At 35.8% G+C, this 22,256-nt stretch overlaps 1 protein-coding gene across 1 annotated transcript in view; it reads left to right on the top strand.

The window, feature by feature from the left end:
- LOC117327611 (protein O-mannosyl-transferase TMTC1-like) overlaps positions 1–22,256 on the top strand; it is an 84,745-nt gene that overhangs the window by 41,499 nt on the left and 20,990 nt on the right. Inside the window, exons 7-8 of the mRNA XM_033884667.1 lie at positions 11,833–12,022; positions 12,889–13,013. Coding sequence (XP_033740558.1) covers positions 11,833–12,022; positions 12,889–13,013 — 315 coding nt within the window. The remainder of the gene's footprint in view (positions 1–11,832; positions 12,023–12,888; positions 13,014–22,256) is intronic.

Here is a 22,256-nt window from a genome sequence, read left to right as displayed (position 1 = left end):
CACGAGGATGGACTACTGTTCTGGGTAAATTACACTCCAGACCACAAGAATGGACTACTGTTGTTCTGGGTAAATTACACTCCAGACCACGAGGATGGACTACTGTTCTGGGTAAATTACACTCCAGACCACAAGAATGGACTACTGTTGTTCTGGGTAAATTACACTCCAGACCACGAGGATGGACTACTGTTGTTCTGGGTAAATTACACTCCAGACCACGAGGATGGACTACTGTTGTTCTGGGTAAATTACACTCCAGACCACGAAGATGGACTACTGTTGTTCTGGGTAAATTACACTCCAGACCACGAGGATGCACTACTGTTGTTCTGGGTAAATTACACTCCAGACCACGAGGATGGACTACTGTTGTTCTGGGTAAATTACACTCCAGACCACGAGGATGCACTACTGTTGTTCTGGGTAAATTACACTCCAGACCACGAGGATGAACTACTGTTGTTCTGGGTATATTACACTCCAGACCACGAGGATGAACTACTGTTGTTCTGGGTAAATTACACTCCAGACCACGAGGATGAACTACTGTTGTTCTGGGTAAATTACACTCCAGACCACGAGGATGCACTACTGTTGTTCTGGGTAAAAGTGAATGCCATGGAAACAGTGTTCAACTCTTTTTATGTCAGTATCCAGTATATCAAAAATATTTTATTCCATAGTAAAATCATTATATAGACATCAATATTGTTCCATTGTTCCTTGGACATGAGCATCTTACAAGAGAAAACATTCCTGAGCATGACACAACTGTGTTCTCCGAAGCATGTATTGGCAAGCAGGTGAATGTCATTATACTTAATTGTATCTTTATTCCTAAGAGTTCTGATCACATAATTTAGAGAATCTCCTACTGCTGCCAGAAGAAGCTAGAACTATTTGAAGTCCATGAGCATAGTCCTGCCTAATGGTTACATTCTTGACACGGTAGGACCTTTTTCCTGGAAGCAATAATGATGCCAAGATTTACAAAAGCCACCATGGATAGTGTCTCCTGGCTGAAGAAAGATCATACAATGTCATTGTTGATTGAGGGTTTAGGGATGGTTTGCCAGATTAAGAAATGCATGGTTTGAAATGGTCAAATCTAAGATGCCGTCTTAGCTAAACCCTGGGCAGACTCGATAACCTACAAGCTAGCATTGATAGATCCATTATAAACTACATCCAATGGGTATTGGAGTCATATGATGGAAGGTTCAAGCAATGGATACACAACTTGTCTCCAGCTTTTTCATTGAATAGTAACAGCCTGCCTCAATGGAATCCAAGGACCCATATATGTTTGAACACCAGAGGCAGATGCAAATGATAGGGCAGTGGCTGACAAAATGAAAACACACCTTGGTGTTCACAACACCTTTAAGTTTAGTGCTTTAGCTTGGCAAAAGATCAGCCCGATCCTACCAGAAGGGCCAAATCACTATAGTTGTGGGTAGATATGACTGTGGATAATGGTGACTTTCCAAAATTAGATATGGAATAATGACTCTGGATAATTGTGACTTTCCAAAATTAGATATGGACTACCTTCGGACAATATCCTGTGACTACATACCAAATATCACTAGCAGCTGGCTATATCAGTTAGCACCTCAGTGATGATGGTGACTATAAGATTTGGATCTAACGGCACTCACGGGATATTGTACGCTGTCAGATCTATGCAAGGCATACTTAGAGCAGTGTAAAGTGCAATCTTCTAAGATCCAGCATGACAGCTCCGACACCACTAATCCCATAAAGGATTATCATTGCCGGTGTCTTACTGGACAGAGAATCATGTGGCCACACAACTTGTATCCTATACTATTTGGAAACCAGTAAGCCTTTGTAGCCAAAAGTCAAAACGTTTAACATAAACCTCAAGTAATGTAGATTTCGTTACCAACTGTCATCTTCCAGGTAAGGTAGGATTAACTTTGACAATTAGAACTATGATGTAGGCCAACACAGACATGGCCAATCTGAGGTTCTAGAACGAGGAAGCCATATTGTATTCAAGGTTAGGGGTTTAATGTGTAAACCAACATAAATTACTATCGTGTAGCGTTCTTGTCAGACAATTGATTGAGCTTGATATATATTTTAATGTATGTGGTTATCAGGGAATATGATGACCATTTTGAAAGTGGAAATTTCACTTGTTATTAGTGTAGGTACCGGTGTCAGTGTATACTAATAAAAGCAAGTATGAAATTTTACTTTACAATATTTCAAGGCAAAACCGATTTTCCTCTTTACTCATTTTCCTTTAAAAAATTACATTGCAATATTGTCATTCAGTTTTAATTACTTTGCACAAAACTTATTACTATTATTGGGCTATTTATTTTATACTGTTTGAAGATGTTTTTAGCACATTTAAGTTACAAATGAACTGCAATAGGAAGATTGATATTTGACCTTCAGAAAATTCTGCTTGATGTAACAAGAGTTCTTACTAAAAATCCATCACATTTCTATCTCCTGTTTCTGAATGTATTCACAAATCTAGCTTCTTGCTTTGCATATATATATATATATCTATCATGTTATTGTCCAAAAAAAAAAATGAAATGGTATATATTGCAGCATGTTTCCCCCAAACGTTTTGGGCACAAAAAGGTGTTATATTCTTGCATATCTTTGTAAACGTAGGACTATACAGAGGCTACCATGCAATAGCACATACAAGCTTTTGTATATTCTTAGGCCATTTTGAAATGCTACCTTTAAGTGTTAAAGCGTAAAGTTCATAAATTAAATTTCATTAAGTATCGCAAAAATATTTAAAAAAAAAATTATTTGTGCTATTCAATTATTCAAACATTTATACTGTTAATTATCATCTCTGTAAAATCATATTATGCCTTTAAAACACACAAATGCCTCAACCCATTTAACTGCTTATAGAATTTGGAGGTGGTGTGTTGCAGAAAATTTAATAGCCACAAACTAGTTCAAACTGACAAGAATGAAATATTGGCCCAGTAAAATTTAACAACTGATACACAATATGATGTGCTGGATAAAACTTCCGTCGTTTTTAAACTTCAACAAAATTAAACATTTGCAGAGACGTGGTTTCCTCTGATGGTATTGATTAGTAGAATCTGAAATATAAAGCTACTTTTTTCTAGGAGACTGTTTGTTGTAACCGCCGCCTGGAGATTACCCTTCCTTGATTAGATCTCTTCAGTAGTGATTTAAAACATACAGTACTTTATCTGAGTATATATGCAGATACCTTGGTGAATACAGAAGATTCAAGGCCGTGTATGCATCATAGGGTGAAACTCACTGTCCGTACAAAAGGATGAGATACAGATGCTATCAGGGGAAACTTACACAACCCAGCAGGAACACAGACCGAAATATACAAGTTTATCCAGCTGACAAGAATATATCAATAGAGCTAAGTTTACTATTACCGTAAGTTAATCCCCGAAGGACATCCTGATAATGGCGGAAAGCTAAGGCTTATTGGGAAGATTGTGTCCCACAGCATTGATGAATAAATCAAATTTTATTTGAGGGCCAGTTTTATAGGTATATTAAATTTAGTGGTGAGACTGGATAAACTCAATCTTAATATTCATTGACAAATTTGTCAGAAATACAGAAATGAAATATAGTTACATACTGTACAAGTGTATATAGCCAAAAGACATTATAGTGATTTGAATGGAGGAGAAGAACCTTCAACCCAAATAGCAAATGATCTCCTCACAGCAGGGATGTAGATCTACAAATTGTATAGACACAATTTGGCCACTGTATTTGACAACATGGTTAAGATATTTCCAGAAGTATATATTACTTGCAGCTGAAATGTCAAATTGAATTATGTCTAGATTGAAACACGCAGTATAATCATATAAAAATCCAACACATTTGGGATCTAGTGATTAAATTGTATGTTCGTGACGTGCATGGTGTAGTAACTTAAAGATATGTTTATAACAGTAAAATCAAGGTCATACTGTAGAAACATATTTCTAGTGAGTTCTTTTGTACAAAACATGAAAATGCTAAGTTTGAAACATAGGCAAATGACAACTTTCTTTTTCTAAATTGATGTGCACACATTTGCAATTTTGCACATATTGTACTGTTTCATCCTTCGTGATCACCTTTCTCACCGAGGCGGCTATCTCAGGGTCACATATGAAGTGTCTTTTATATATATTATCGAGCTCTACAGTGACATTGGTGGGCTATTTAACAGTCTCACATAAGGCATCAGGATTCAGGAGCTACCTGTGGAGGAGTCTTTCTAAATATCAAAAATATATAAAAACCATTAAAACAGCCAGTTGGTGTTGAATGGCAGTCAAATTATGTTGTATGCTGTTATTGACCTGGATGAGGATTATTTTCTATATCACAATGTGCGATCAGCAGGGCAAACAGTGACAAGTTTTCCTCTCAGCTTGAACAAATTATCGGGAATGAAAAGACATGACATTGATACTAACAAGATTGAATAAATAGTGTGAGAACACAGTCTATATATATCAGAAGATGTATTTACCTGTAGACATAGATAATTCTAATTATTCACTCCGATGGAAATTTTTAAATTTCAAAATTCTCAACATTTCACATTATATTTGATTTAGGAAACCGTGATGGTATCTGACAGCTTACTGTAATATAATATCATGTTGGATATTTTTTTCACTTTTGAAGAATTTTTACATCATATACTTAAACATTATCAAATATTTATCTGTTTGGCTCATCATCACCACCACCACCACCACCACGTCATTAACACACAAGGAGTCATTAACAAGCATACTCATTAATCAAGCTGATGAACAATGTGAATAGTAATAAGGATGATGATGATAGTAATGATGTTGGATGATGATGACAACGATGACGATGATGACTTTGATGATGTTTGCATGATAAAGAAGCAAAACAGTCAGATGAATGAACTTCACCTAAAGTTTGTGTCCGTGAACGTGTGGATGAAAATGATGAAATTGTCATGATTTTCCTATTTCCTATGTGATATACATGTTATTATCATGTATAGTGGTTTTCTTTACAGGGTATAAATTCTATATACAACACTATTACAAACATCAGGGCTTAATTGCTCTCCTGACATCACACACATGAATGTTAGAGGTTTAACATTAAGTGAGAAACATTACACAGGTGCTGTGTATCCACCAATGCAATCGGGTATATATAAGACCTCTTGTACAAGTAGTAATATAAGATTCAGCCTGGAAAACCCTTAAGTGAAAAATGGAAGATAAGTAAAAGTAATGAAAAAGCGGGACTCGAAAACATGTTGATCAAAGATGTTGAGTCTTTTCTGCCTGATGTAATTTGTACTTGTATTTTTAAACAATTAATCCATATTGATATTATTGGTGAAATACTTCTAACGTATTGCTTAAATGCTGGACTTCTTGTATGATATGAATGGGAACTTTAAGATTGTCAAAAACTATACCAAAGACAGCTATATGGCTTTCATTAGAATGTCTAAGATAACAAGATCAATATACCCAGGGATTAGTATCCAGCCTAATTTTGGGAAACTGGCGCCAAACCCTAAATTGGAAAATTTGTTGTCTAATATTGGGCCTGTTGCACGCTGGGGTGAATGGCTATATAGAGTTTGTTCATATGAAAGACCTTGACCCTCATTCAAGGTCATAGGGAGCAAATATGCTAAAATCATTTAAACGACTTCTTCTCAATAACCAAAAGACCCAGGGACTTGATATTGGGTCTGTAGCACGCTGGGGTGAATCGCTATATAGAGTTTGTTCATATGAAAGACCTTGACCCTCATTCAAGGTCATAGGGAGCAAATAGGCTGAAATCTTTAAATTACTTCTTCTCAATAACCAAGAGTCCCAGGCGGTTGATGTTGGGTCTGTAGCATGCTGGGGTGAAGTGCTACCAACTTTGTTCAAATGAATGACCTTGACCTTCATTCAAGGTCACAGGGATCAAATAGGTTTAAATATTTAAGCAACTTCTTCTCAATAACCAAGCGTCCCAGAGACCTGATATTTGGCCTGTAGCATGCTGGCGTGAAGGGCTCCCATGTTAGTTCAAATGAATGACCTTGATCTTCATTCAAAGTCAAAGGGGTCAAAAAGGCTGAAATATTTAAACGACTTCTTCTCAATAACCAAGTCCCACAGAGTTGACATTGAGTCTGTAGCATGCTGGGGTGAAGGGCTACCAAGTTTGTTCAAATGAATGACCCTGACTCACATTCAAGGTCACGTCTGTCAAGTATGCTTAAGTCTTTAAATGACTTCTGTCAATAGCCAAAGTGCCGAGAGACATTATATTAGCCCTGTAGCATGCTTTCAAATAACTGCAGGATCCATTTATGAAAGGATCATAATGCTTGAACCTTCATTTGATGAAAAATGGAAAGTCTGCTTTCATGGGAAAAAAATTGGTTTTGGAAATAATTGAAATTGTAGAATCAGGTGCAGAAGAATAGCCTCATGCAGAGACCCTAGATGAAAGTCCCTGTGATATTTCCCTATCATCTCTTGTCACCATTGACCAACACGCATTACAGGCTGTGAATTAAATGTAAGGGTAATGATATAGACATCAAAAAGGGACCAGATCTTTACTTTGTAGACACAGTTTAACCAGTGACTGTTTAAGTAATGGATAGTTGTGTTTAACTTCGAGCTGCATATCCTGTCAGCTGACGTGTCTAGAGCTAGTTCCAAGTATGTGTTCCGTCCTATTAGAAAACCACATGCTCTTTTAAAAAAGTATGATTTTAAATCATTAATCATTTGGAGTTCTGAATTAGTCCATAGGGTCGAACTCAGATATTCTCCTGTTGCATTTAGCCTATATGTTTGTTTGCTTTTATGCATACCAAAACTGAAGAGATGTAAGTTAAAGGTTGGTGAAATTTCAGTTGATACAGATACTGAGATGGCTGTTCACAATGATTCTCACCTGTTGAGAAGTCAATGAGATTACCTGTGGTATTCATAGGGGATTAGTTTGTATTTTTCACTCCTTCTTCCTTTTTTTTCTCTCCTTCAATAGGAAGAATACCTGAAAGAGATCCACGGAGGGTGTTTAATACACATAGACATGAATATTGATGCTTACTTGTTTCGCTTCATTGATTTTTCCTTAGAAATCGTCAGTCTTACTGTAAAAAATTGCGGACTGGGTTTTTATTAGGCCATCATTGTTGAATGTAGCAGAATGAAAATCAGAAACATATGTGGCACGACACATCAATTCCCATCCAAATTGAATACAAATGTTTATACACTTGGAGAAGCCTTGTAAGTGACATTGTGGTATAATGTTTGTGTTTGTTGTTGTGAGATAAATGTTTGGGTGAAGCAAGGGTAATATAATCACACAGTTTCTTTCTTGATACATGTGTACTCATAGCAGTGTCCCCCACCAACCTAATGTCAGGTAAACTAGATATTAGCCAATATATCATGACCTGCTCAAATTGTGCTGGAATCATAGTTAAAAACTTTTGATCAGAAAAAAATTAGAGTCAATCAAAAAGTGCTTCGTGGTTGTTTTTCAATAGGCTCCCCTTGGTCTCTACTTGTATACATATTGAATTGAATTGAGACTGATCAGAAAAAAATGGCCAACAGTTGTCCATTTTGAAATGTTAGTTTGTTATTTCTATTTCTCAGAAATGCCTTCATGTATCCTTCCCTAAATTCATTTATAGGTTCCCCATGGCCTCTATAGCTGTGTACTAAGATTTGAGACAAATGGCCAAAAAACCTAAATGTTGGTTGAATTAAACAAGGAGTAAACTCACCAAAGGTCAAGGGTAAAATTTTGTAACTTTTTACTATTGAATACTTTGCTATGACACTATTAAGCGATATAAGTTGGATCTTAACAAGGAGTCAACTGACTCACAGGGTCCAAAGGTTCAATGTCAAGGTCAGATTTAGAATTTTTCTCTGATGAAAATTTTGTTATGACATTATGAAGCAAATTTGGTCTGAATTAAAGGATAAGTGATCAAGTGATAAAAAGTCAAGGTCACTTGATTATGGTTTGTTTGTTTTTTGCGTTTATCACCCCGTGAATTCTGTGGTCATTTTGAAGCAGGGTCTCAAGTTGTAGTAGGTTGTGCCTACCTCACTGAACAACCAGGGGTGGTCCGGCCATCGCATGCCATCCAGATGAATTTGGGTGAAGTGCTTTTTTAAAGTGAGCATTTCTTAGCTTCTCGAGAAACACAAATCGTCACAGGTAGGGAGTGTCGAACCACTCATCTTGTATCTTTAGCCTGAGGTTTTGTGGCTCTTTGCTCTTATGATGGGGCCGCGGTGGCCGAGTGGTTAAGGTGTACCGACACTTTATCACTAGCCCTCCACCACTGGGTTGCGAGTTCGAAACCTACGTGGGGCAGTTGCCAGGTACTGACCGTAGGCCGGTGGTTTTTCTCCGGGTACTCCGGCTTTCCTCCACCTCCAAAACCTGGCACGTCCTTAAATGACCCTGGCTGTTAATAGGACGTTAAACAAAAACAAACAAACCAAATCTTTGCTCTTATGAGCTACAGTGTATCACAGCCCCTCACTGGATTAATGGTCAATGGCATTTTAGTGGAAAGGGCAAAGACAAAGTGGATCTCTGATGAGGGAGGCTTTGAAATAAAACAAATCAAAACTATCAAATTAAGATTGCACAGTCCAGTATTTACATTTCTGTTAGCCCAGCAAAAAGAGTCTCATCATATATATATATAGTAAATGTAAAATGTATATACTGCTTATAATTACATGCGATTGTTTTTTAAGTCCAAATGTCTAATGTCAACCTCTGCAGCTATATGGGAAGATGTCTTCTGTGATTATTGGGGACATATTGCCACAAGACTGGGCCTTTGCTGGTCTGTCAGTGTGCTAATATTCTAGTATGATTCTAGAACTGTTCTTATCTCTAGAATGATTCTTATCTCTAGAATGAATTATCATAATGCCTTTTTATCAGGTGAACCACTTAATTACTGATTTTGTCTTTGATATCATCACTGCAATTTATTAACTCTAGATCTTCATGTATGATGCTTTTACATATACCTGGTAGTCCATTGCGACCTGATTTGAGTTTTTATAAGCTAGATATATTTCTTTATCACCATTCTGTTATTACATCTATATAGTGTTTATATGAAAATTATGGAAGTGTACAATATATCCTATACAATTTGGTTCAGATTTGCATGAGTTGGAGGACTGTTGGGTCCATTTTCCAAACAGGCAAAGGATACTTTTTATTTTAATATAAACAGATTCTTTTTAAAGACTGATTATCATATATATGGCTCCTGTGAAGAAAATAGAGTAAAATTTTTAATGTTCAACCAGAATAAGATATTGTAATTTAACAGTTATACAAAGTAAACCCAATACAGGACAACTGATCATGATTCCCCCTATACAGGACAACTGATCATGATTCCCCCTATACAGGACAACTGATCATGATTCCCCCTATACAGGACAACTGATCATGATTCCCCCTAAAAGCGAAACTGTCTTTAAGTGTATAAGCTATCATTTCCAATCAATTCTATACCCCTTGAACTTTAAAATCGTTTCCTGTGGGAATACATAGTCTTATGCCCAGTTAGAGGCATCCATGATTGAAATCTCGTTTCCTACACAGCAAGATCTGAATGATTCTAAATAATAAAGAGTAAAATTTTGATGTTCAACCAGAAAAAAGATATTGTAATTGAACAGTTATACAAATTAAACCTAATACATGACAACTGATTTCCCCTAAAAGGATAAAAACGTGCAGTGTACAGTGCATTGTTGTCTGCATGAAAACAAAATATTCAGTGACTGCCAATTTGGTTTTGGGTCAACTCCTCGAGCATTGCCGTAAGAAGTGGCTGACATTTAAAAAGAAGCTATAACAGGGACACATTAAGTAAAGCAATTGACTCAACCAGACAATTTTTTTTATAAATTAATTCCCAGCCTGGTGGATGACCTGGACTTGTAGGAAATATTGTAGGAAGACGATCAGATTCCAGACAGAAATCTCCCTTAGAGAAAAATAACAATGTTCTAAAAAATTCTGTGTTTTTTCATACAGTTTTCTAAAAGTTTCTTCTATGATTAGATTCTTGTTTAATTGGATCGCTTATCTAAACTCTGCCTGATTCATTACCTTTAAAATTAGGGATTGAGTTACATAAGCGGGTTTTAAATTTTGTTAATTACTGTATACCTGGTAATTTTCGCCCCCGTTTAATTTTCGCCATTTTCGGCCTTTGATGATAGGGCGAATTTAAGATGACGGCGAAAATTTCGAGCTCAATTGTAGGATTTACAAGTTATCGTACTTAGGTTAATTGTAGTCGGATCCAAAACATGCCCTCATACTTTTCAAGTGTTTTATCCTATACAATTACAAGCAACACATGTTTACACTAAATTTAGAAATTAATTTATTGTTTTATTCCAATCTAATGTGAAATAAAATCTAGATCTAAATCTAAATCTAGGCCTAGTAAATTTGCAATATCACATGGAGTTAAATCGAGAATATGGGCTAAGACAGCGTACTATGTTTAGTATAAAAAGTGTATTTGATTTTTTAAAAAAAACTATGAAAACTATTAAGTAACTTTTAAAATCGAATCATTTTTTAAAATGATGCACACAAAATAGCATAGAATTCTTGCCATTGTGAAGACTGATTTTATGAGTTCACCATCGCTTGTGGCTTCCATCAATGACAAATGAACAAAAGAAAACACTGGTCAGTAGACTTCTAATTACATGTAGTCACTGTCACGGCACAGTGAACTTACCATTAATCATGTTTGCTTAAAATCGACCATGCATACCTGATACTATTTGAATCAATAAAGGCTAAAAGTAAATCTGAACACAGGCAAGCGTTGTATATTTCACACCTGATTACATTTCACACCTCAGTGGGATATGCAAAGAAAAGAAAATGGGGGAACTCGATAAATCCTGAGCGTTCCGAGTGCAAATGTATCGAGAATTCCGAACAGAATTTTAAGATTGTGAACGAAGAAAAGACAAATTTCTCAAAAGTAGTTTAGGGCGAAATTAAAAAGGGGCGAATATCTTTTGTGTTGCTCAAGGGTGAAAATAACCTGGGATGAAAAATACCAGGTATACAGTAATTGTTTAAGCCAGAAATAATTGACAGCTCCCTTTCAGAAACCTCCTCGTTCTTATAAAAGGATCCACATAGAGATGAAAAGAGCTTAAAATGTAACATATTGAAGGGAGAGACATTGCAACAAAATATACGATTTTATTTGGTAGATGAATATTCAAAATTACATACCTATATAATGAATGATAGCAGTAACTGTGTAAAATAAATTGATTGTAAATACAAATATATTCTGTTCACGTAGTTCCCTGGAGCCTGCATGGTTTCTACATTGTATGAACTTATTTTTCCCTAATTTATTAACTAGCTAACCTGTATAACATTTTGTTTCCCACTTGCTAACCTGTATAACATTTTGTTTCCCACTAGCTAACCTGTATAACATTTTATTTCCCACTAGCTAACCTGTATAACATTTTGTTTCCCACTAGCTAACCTGTATAACATTTTGTTTCCCACTAGCTAACCTATATAACATTTTGTTTCCCACTAGCTAACCTGTATAACATTTTGTTTCCCACTAGCTAACCTGTATAACATTTTGTTTCCCACTAGCTAACCTGTATAACATTTTGTTTCCCACTAGCTAACCTGTATAACATTTTGTTTCCCACTTGCTAACCTGTATAACATTTTGTTTCCCAGGTGTCTGACATACTCCTATCTGTGGATGTACAATGGACTGCTCCTTCTGTTTCCCTCTACACTTTGCTATGATTGGCAAGTTGGCAGTATCCCATTGGTTGAAAGCATCTTTGACCCCCGTAACCTGGCAACCATTTCATTTTTCTTTATGTTGGCTTTACTGATATGGCATTGGTGGAAACATTTTGATGTAAGTACAATTTTAATTTCTTTCAAGGTACATGGACTTAAGTATACCTTATGAATTGTATAATGTATCATTATTGAAAGGACCTAGCTTACACTGTATTGTACATTAGATTGAAGACCAGTAATTTAGGGCGTCTGAAATTTAAAATCTATTTATTTTACATCAATTGCAAAACAAGTTATATCATCTTATATTAATAACACTTATTGGCCTGGATGGAAGGGGTGTGAGGAGTCTTACTGTGGGAGAAAACGTGATGCATGACACCAGACAGGTGACCTCATACCTTTTCTGGTCCAGTCAGTGGAATTAATTTAGGGGCATTTTAGTTACCAAGAAGAAACCTAATATTCAAATATGCTAAATCTTTAAAGGACTTCATCTTGATAACCAAAAGGCCCAGGGAGCCAATATTAGGTCTGTAGTATGCTGGGATGAAGGGCTACTACGTTTGTTCAAATGGATGACCATGACCTTCATTCAAGGTCACAGGGGTCAAATATGCTAAAATCTTTAAAACTTCTTGATAACCAAAAGGCCCAGAGACCCAAGATTAGGTCTAGCATATGCTGAGATGAAGGGCTACCAAGTTTGTTCAAATGGATGACTATGACCTTCATTCACAGGGGCCAAATTTGCTAAAATATTTCAAAACTCAGGTGACCATTAAGGCCAATGGGCCTCTACATGTTTCGTGGACTGTTAGCTATGATATTATCTGTAATTGACATCTCATGATTCAACCAAATTGCTTTCCTATACTGACCACTGAATCAATTTTACACTATTTAATTCTATCCCTGAAAGCTTTGCAGTAATAAGCATAATATCATGATCTGTATTCCTCCTATATATTTCCTTTACAGTCTCAGTCCTCCAGTGATGTCCTCCTGACCAGCCTTCTCCTTCTGGTGCTGCCGTTCCTACCTGCCTCTAACATCCTATTCCGGGTTGGATTTGTCTTGGCTGAGAGGGTCCTATATATCCCAAGGTAGATAAACTTCCTTAAAATTTGTATTATGTGAATCACAACTTTCATGTTGTATTGGCCAAGATGGATCGCTATTAATTTGGAAATTTTGTCATAGGTTTAATCGAGGGTTAAAGGATGACAAATAACCCATCTGGTGTGTCACTAAGTAGAGGATGACAAATAGCCCATGTGATATGAGGGTTGAAAGATGAAAAATACCCCATGTCATGTTGGGTGGATGGATGAAAAATAGCCCATGTGGTGTGAGGGAGGTTGACAAATAACCCATGTGGTGTGAGGGAGGTTGACAAATAACCCATGTGATATGAGGGTTGAAAGATGAAAAATACCCCATGTCATGTTGGGTGGATGGATGAAAAATAACCCATGTGGTGTGAGGGAGGTTTACAAATAACCCACGTGATGTGAGGGAGGTTTACAAATAACCCATGTGGTGTGAGGGAGGTTTACAAATAACCCACGTGATGTGAGGGAGGATGACAAATAATCTGTGGTATGGGGGAAGATGACAAATAACCCATGTGGTGTGTCAGTGGGAGGATGGGTTTTGGGAGGATGACAAATAATCTGTGTGGTGTGAGGGAGGTTGCCCAAGGGAAATATGAGAGCTGAGGGTAAACAAGCCTTCATATTACCCTGCATCCAGGGCCATAAATTGTTTATTATACCGAAAAATAATCAGTAATGATGATACTCAAAAATAAACTGAAGATATGAAATCTCATTTTTATCACAAACCACTGTGATCCCGGTCGCTCAATCAATACGATTCCAAGTCAAGGTGTTATTGACAGTTTCTTTTAGAAACACTTTGAAACAGTTGGCGTGTACATTTGTTGATATTTTCGTGTTGTGAGCAATCTTGTTTTACAGAATTTTTTCTATTCTGCTTCTTCGACTGCCATTTGTAAATAACTGGAAGGGAGACAACTCCTCACAACAGAATATGGGGGTCACCATGGGGGCACGCGGTCCAGGGAGATATGATATTTATCTCCCTGGCTCACGCGCCTCAGGGAGATATGATGTTTTATCCCCCTTCCACGTGATGCATTTCGGCTAATCACATGCAGTTATAAACATGAGGTATAATAAATAACCCATGTGGTGTGTCAGGGAGGATGACAAATAATCTGTGTGGTGTATGGTGGGAGGATGACAAATAATCTGTGTGGTGTATGGTGGGAGGATGGGTCATGGGAGAATGACAAATAACCTGTGTGGTGTATGGTGGGAGGATGACAAATAATCTGTGTGGTGTATGGTGGGAGGATGACAAATAATCTGTATGGTGTATGGTGGGAGGATGACAAATAATCTGTATGGTGTATGGTGGGAGGATGACAAATAATCTGTATGGTGTATGGTGGGAGGATGACAAATAATCTGTATGGTGTATGGTGGGAGGATGACAAATAATCTGTGTGGTGTATGGTGGGAGAATGACAAATAACCTGTGTGGTGTATGGTGGGAGGATGACAAATAATCTGTGTGGTGTATGGTGGGAGGATGACAAATAACCTGTGTGGTGTATGGTGGGAGGATGACAAATAACCTGTGTGGTGTATGGTGGGAGAATGACAAATAACCTGTGTGGTGTATGGTGGGAGGATGACAAATAATCTGTATGGTGTATGGTGGGAGGATGACAAATAATCTGTGTGGTGTATGGTGGGAGGATGACAAATAATCTGTGTGGTGTATGGTGGGAGGATCACTGTTAGATCACTGACACTTTTCAGTATTTTGTATTTACACAGATCCTGTATAAATTTAGAATGTTTTTACTTTATATTTCATTATCGTCAAGGTAACATTGAGTGCAGGTGCAGATTTAAATGGCAGAATTATGTTTACAAATAAAAATCTGGCAATGTACACAAAACCAATAAATTTTTTGTAGATGTATTCTCAGTTTGCAATCAACATGTGATCAAAAGGACCACACAGAACTTAATACTGCGATTAACACCTTCATGGACAATTTCATTTTTGTTTTATTATAAGCTATCAAGTTTAAGTATAGTGTATCCAAATAAACAAGATGAATACTATATTTAAGCCTGATTCAAAACTTGATAGATACAAAATGAAGAGTATACGATTACCTAGTGGCAAAGTTTTACATAGAGAGCAAAATACTCATGTAGTTTCAAGTTATCACAGGAACTATATATAGTAATTTAAGAGTCAAGAATCAAAACAATACGAAATCTTCAGTAATCTTCTCATCATCATGTCTGTAAAGGAAATCAATTCTGAGCATGAATCAAGCTTTAAAAGTCTCAGTGTAACTTATCAAATTATGTGTTTATTAGCTCACCGGTTACGAGTAACCAAGAGCTAATGCTGTCACCCCGGCGTCCGCGTCCACGTCCGCGTCCCACCCCAAAACTTTAAAGTTTTTGGAGTAAGTTTTTGGAAAGCTTGTAAGTCCAAAAGTATACACCTCATGCCCTTCTAAGTTGGTTTATACATTCATTAGAGGTCTAGGAGTGATGTTATGGCAAAATTATGCAGAAAAAAAATGTAATTTTTTCGCATTTTACCATTTGGTGGACTTAACTTTTTTGGCACCAAAACTCACTTTAAAGTTTTGGGGGTAAGTCCAAAAGTATACATCTATCACCCTTCTAATTTGGTTTATACATTCATAAGAGATTCAGGAGTGATGCTGTGGCAAATCATGCAGAAAAAAATTGGCATTTTGGCATTTTACTATTTAGTGGACTTACTTTTTTTGACACAAAAACTCACTTTAAAGATTTTGGGGGTTAGTTTTGAATAGCTTGTAAGTCCACACCATTCTTATTTGGTTTATACATCCATTAGAGGTCTAGGAGTGATATTATGTGACATACAATTTTAAAATGACATGCTTATACATACATAAAAAATGAATGCATAGTGTGATTGCTGCCGCCGGTGAGCTTACACAATCATTGATTGCACTTGTTAAAAAGTGTCATTACGTGACTGTCACCAAAACCACAACAGGATCTTTTAGGAAATGTGTATTTGTCTGAATTCAGTTAGAATATAATGTCAACTGTAAAAGAATGGAAATTTGATACTTATACAATTATTCTGAATGCTCACAACGTGTGAACACCTGAGGAAATGTATACAAATTATCCACAACTGCTTTATTATGTCATGGAGCCTCAGCAATGAATGTTTATCCAAACAGAAAGAGGAGATCAATGTATTTAACTCGCACAGCTCTCATTACAATACTGCCCTACAATTATATTTCAACATAGCAATAAACTTCACTTGTAAATAATGAGCATTGTGTTGATGACTAAAAAAGATTTGTCACCTGTTGATGGTGAATGTATTTGCCCTAGTTGACAAACATTTTATTGCGTTCCAAACAATGCATCAAAAGTACATCGCTAAATTTAACTATCAACATGTAGATTTTTATATTGGTTTTTATATTATTTCCTTGAGCACTGCATAAGTTACTAGGGTGTAAACTATAAACAAGAGGCCCATTCGGCCTGCATCCCTTACCTGGTATTCACTTCTTCGATGATATTCTGTCTTTAACCAATTTGACACTGATAACCTTGAATTAAATTTCAAGGACATATCCTTGAATTAAATTTCAAGGACATATTCTTTTTTACAAACATTAATTGCCATTCCTCATCTTAGGAGCCTACCAACCAAATATATTGGTTTAAAACATTTTAAGTTAATTAGAAGTCATTTTGAAGTATTGAATCCCTTGGTCAGTTGACCTTGAATATCATTCAAGATCATTTCTTTTCGTAAACTTTGTTGAAATGCATCCCAGGAACCTTATACTAGCCAAATAACATGATTCCAGCTGTTTGTTTTTTGAGAAGTTGTTTAAACAAATTTGACCCCTATGACCTTAAATATAAGTCATGGCCATTGTTTTTACAGATGTTATTAGAGGAATCATTCCAAGAGCACAGAGCCAAAAATCTTGATTTAAGGCATGTTAGTACACATGTACATATAAACTGGCATTTGACAACTTTTTTGTTACTCGATCATGACAACATACCTTAATAGCAATCTTTTGAGGAAATATCTGGGGAAAATGAGGATTAATGTCTCCAGATATCAAACATTGGTACAAAATTTACATTTTAACATCACATTATTCAACATCACCAAATCAATAAATGTTGTATGATAAAGTGTTTGCAATATTATAAAGAATGAGAGGTAAAAACGCTTTGTTTTTTAAGACAAAATATAAAAATGGACCCAAAAGAAGAAACATTATTGGTACTGTGAAAAATATACCAGTGACTACATGCTGGCCACATGTCCTTGAAATTATTGGTCACAATATATTTTATAAGACAGTATATATATATACATCTGTAACATGAACAAAGACAATAAAATATTGATGAGTCTACAGACAGAATGATTTTACAAATATATCTGTTTCATATGTTTTCAAGAGTATTTATGATAATGTCCCCATATTTCTTCCCGTTTCTAAACCAGAAATGTTACTTGCAAATTGCTCAACATGTGAACTCCAGTTGTTTAGATAAATCAGTATTGATGAGTTACAGCATCAAGAGTATTATATGTTAAAATAAAAAAGAAACTTAAATTGGAGCAATGATAATTAGCAGAACACATTTACCTCCAAAATAAGAGCTGATTAATGTTTTCAGATCTATTTGAGGCAATGATTTCGAGTAATTTGATATCACAACCTATAATATTTAATTCTTACAGCATTCTGGTTTAGATAAAGTTTCCGGTATGCAGAGTTAAACCTGTAGGATTATGATAAGGAAATTGATTTGCAGAAAACATTATATATGTAAATTTGGTACATTTGTTGCAATCTTAAAGCTAAAATCATGTACATTTGTTCATCCCATATTGTGTCACATTGAAGAATTGTCAGATTAAAGGATTGGAGGGCATTAATACACAGATAATAATGTCGTAATCAGTACTCTCATATATCTATAAGAAAGTAACTGATGCAAGCATTTCTGGTAAACCATCCTCTGGGAGTTGCTTGCTGGAAGCTTCATTCACTTCAAATTATATCAGATTCCATTACATCTCAGAGTTTACTTGCAGATTAAAACATTATTCGTCTCGAATGCATGGAGCAACGCATCTATGATGCGTTGTCTCTACGTGACCTTGGTATTCATAATATAAACAACATAAACAATCAAGTTTGGGTGAAGAACCGAGGTTTATTACTTCAGCATATGTAATGCTACGTAACATTACGTAAGAGGCTTCATATTAACAACACTGATTATTATGCATAATTGCATAAAGCTATATATAAAATGTTATTAATGAGCCGAAGCTATGCAATTAGAGTTAAAAATGACAGGTAGTAATAAACCACTAGTATAGTAATATTCTCCTGTTTAAACCTTGGTCTGAACTAAACTAAATGACTATAACTATGAAAGAAATATATATATATATTGGGTTGGGCGGGAGGGAGCAAAAAGCGAATGTGACAGCTATATATGCTGGTACGTCTGTGCTGGACTGCTAGAAAATTGAAACTAACGCTTATTCAAAAATTTATTCAATATAAGTTAGAAATCAAACCGAGAAACAAAATGATTGGACCGAATACTCTGACTTGTCTTCCCCCAGGGGAGATTGCAACCACACGGAAGTGTGATCGTGTTAATGCGCTCCGTCTTCTGGGGAGTTCCGAATAGAAAAGTGTAGTGCATGCTGGGGGTAAACGTTTTTGCAAATTTTCTAATTTTGTTCTTCTCTTGCTGACAACTCGCGATCCCAGCACAAAAGTACCAATCTACTGATAAACCAAAAGTTACAAAATACTTAGTTCCCTCACCGCACACAACTGGAAGTGAAACAATGGAAACGAAAGTAGACATAAAAAATCCTATCTCAAATATTGATATAGTTGAATATACAGATGTCCTTTCCCAAGGTCTGTCTGTATATAAAATTCTCAGTTTCACTTGGGAGAATTGAAGACTATTTTGTCATCACATTTGTTAAAGCAATTACCATTTAAAAAGCATTTCTTTGTTTCTGATTAGCCAAACAATTAATGAAATTTTGAAACTTTGCATTGACTTTTAGATCGATCTTCAGTATATAGCATTTTAGATCGATCTTCAGTATATAGGGTTTTAGATCGATCTTCAGTATATAGCATTTTAGATTGACCTTCAGTATATAGGGTTTTAGATCGATCTTCAGTATATAGCATTTTAGATTGACCTTCAGTATATAGGGTTTTAGATCGATCTTCAGTATATAGCATTTTAGATTGACCTTCAGTATATAGGGTTTTAGATCGATCTTCAGTATATAGCATTTTAGATTGACCTTCAGTATATAGGGTTTTAGATCGATCTTCAGTATATAGCATTTTAGATTGACCTTCTGTATATAGGGTTTTAGATCGATCTTCATTATATAGCAACTGCAATTTACTAATTTACTTGTTATTTTTTATTACATTTCTGCTCCTTATACTTTAAACATAACAATTCCTATAGATTTTTAAGAAACAGAAGCAGGGGGCTGCAGTGCCCAAGTGGTTAGGTGTCCCAACACTTAATCACTCAGCCCTCCACCTCTGGGTCACAAGTTTGAAACCCATGTGGGGCAATTGCCTGGTACTGACCATAGGCCAGTGGTTTTTCTCCAGTTACTCCGGCTTTCCACCACCTCCAAAACCTGGTAAGTCCTTAAATGACCCTGGATGTTAATAGGAGGTTTATAAACAAAATAAAACCTAAACATAATAAAATAAGAAACAGCTTAGTTATTCTACAAACTCCTACTCTGTACATTAATTTGTTAAAATTTGTTAAAAATGCATGCTTCAGAATGTTTTCGTTACAAAATCTAGCGAAATATTTCAACTTATTTGTGAGCATATTTCAAGCTCCCAGTTACCAATCATCTTTTATTCTATTTCCTTGTCTTTATATATATTCTGCAGAGATTGTATTTCACTTTTCTTGCCTCCTTTTAGATTTGTGAACTTTTAAGCACGCCATAATGTCTTGTATGTAATCATTTGTTATTGAGTTGCAAGAACTTGACTGTATCTACCAATGCCTTAAAATCTCCTGAGACTTTGAGTTGTATTTCCAAAATAATAAAACAGGGTAAAAACATTTTAAGACAATTTATCTGAGAAATGGTCCTGGTGAACATAAATTGCTATGCAATTATGGCAATTTGTTTAGTTCAAAGTCAAAATATTCCAATATTCTTTCTTAAAACCTTTCATTATATAACTAAAGCTATAACACCAGCTAGCCCTCACCAATAATAACCAGTGATTTATTGCAGGAGACCCCAGATCACCACTAGATATCGGTCTGTCCCTACCATAGCCTGACAGGAAACCGTTTCAGTAGAGCACTGATATTGTGACTATACAGCGAGATATAGATAATGGGAAATTGACAGAGTGCTGACTTAAATACATTGATGCCGACAAATCTATCAGGGGTCTCTCACCGTGATGTTATTATACTCGATGTATTGTCTGCGGAAATAAACGAGGAAGAAATATTTGTCACCTTCTTAAACCCCATTTCATTATGACTGGCATAACAAAGATTGTTAATGACAATGGCTAGACGCATTATTACAGAAACCTGTTGATTTCTTAAATCTGAATTCCAGATGTGAACAAAGTGAGAATCTCGGTCATTAGCTCTGCACGTGAGCTTAATGCACATAAATCCATGCATTTTCCTCATTGATAGTGTAATAATATTATCTTGATCTGGTTGGAACTTCTTGTTGGCCTATAGTGATATTACATTCACTTCAATTTAGAGCGTGAAAGGTTCCAAGGTTGCATGAGCTCCGTCATGGGCAAGAATTTGTTGATTTGGTGTCCAAATGAAAGGTAAAGGGGATAATAATGAGGAAGGCCTTATATATCAGATTGAGCGAAATAGAACCACTGGGATTAATTATTACAGTGTAGTTACATTCCAGTGTAGCATGGATATGATATTTCTATTTACTCAAGCTATTACATATGCTTACATAATGTGTAAGATTATTTTTTTTGAGATATTTTACATTAACCTGACATTGAAGTATGACAATAATTGACATACTGTTTCAAGTTAATAAAAGCAGTAGATTGGCCCCCTGTCCTGAATATTAATATTATAAATAAAATTTAGCTGTATGATTTCTAGGGTTAATTATGACCGATTCTAAGTTTTAAACAAGGGGGAGATAATCTAGTTTTAGAATTCAGCTGAGCAATTCATTGTAAAAAGACTTAGGGGCTAATGGCCAGCTCTATAAAAAAAAAACATCACTGTCCATATTTTAACAATGTGGAATTTTTTAGGTCACTTGTTGACCTATTGCGATTGCCTTTTGTCCGGCGTTGTCCGTTGTCCATCATAAATATTATAATTTACATCTTCGACTTCTTCTGCAAAAGCGCTGAACCAAATTCGAAATATGGCAGGAAGCTTCTATGGGTAAAGGTCAACCAAAATTTCGAATATGGTCCCCACCCCTTAGGGGACCTTAGGGACAGGGGGCCAAAATGGGTCAAATTGACTAAGATTTAAAATATCTTCTGCAACTTCCTGATATGATAGAATCAAATTCTCTTTACAGATAGAAAGGTCAAAATTGTGAATTTCATGACCCTGGGGTCTCATGTTTGCCCCTGGGGAAGGGGTTAAACTTAACTAAATATATATATGGAAATTACATTTTTATTAAACTTAACTAAATATATATATGGAAATTACATTTTTATTATCATTTGTTTCATTTCTATTGGAATTCCTTCTAACTTGGTCAACATCAGGTATGCACATGTTGGCCCTGACTGACCCTTAAGGGCTGATGGGTGGGGCCAAAAAGGGTCATATTAACTGAACTTTTGAAATAGATCTTCTCGCAACCCAAATAAGGTAGAATTAAATACTCTTCATACTAGATGGAAGGGTCTTAAGGTGCTATACCAGAGTTGTGAATTTCATTACATTCATCATTGGAGTCTCATGCTTGCCCCTGGGAAAGAGAAAAACTTTACAATAGTTTCTATATTAGGAAATCACATTTTTGAATATCGTTTGTTTCATTTCTATTGGAATTAGCAGTTTTGGAAGGCAGTTTGCTGGAATGAGATTATTGGCTACAACTGACTGCCAGGGGCTGATTGGTGGGGTAAAACATGGTCAAATTTACAGAAATATCAGGTATATATATATATCGGA

This window comes from Pecten maximus, chromosome 5 (assembly GCF_902652985.1).
Source record: "Pecten maximus chromosome 5, xPecMax1.1, whole genome shotgun sequence".
Classification (NCBI taxonomy): Eukaryota; Metazoa; Mollusca; class Bivalvia; order Pectinida; family Pectinidae; genus Pecten; species Pecten maximus.
This window is presented reverse-complemented; position numbering and strand designations above follow the sequence as displayed.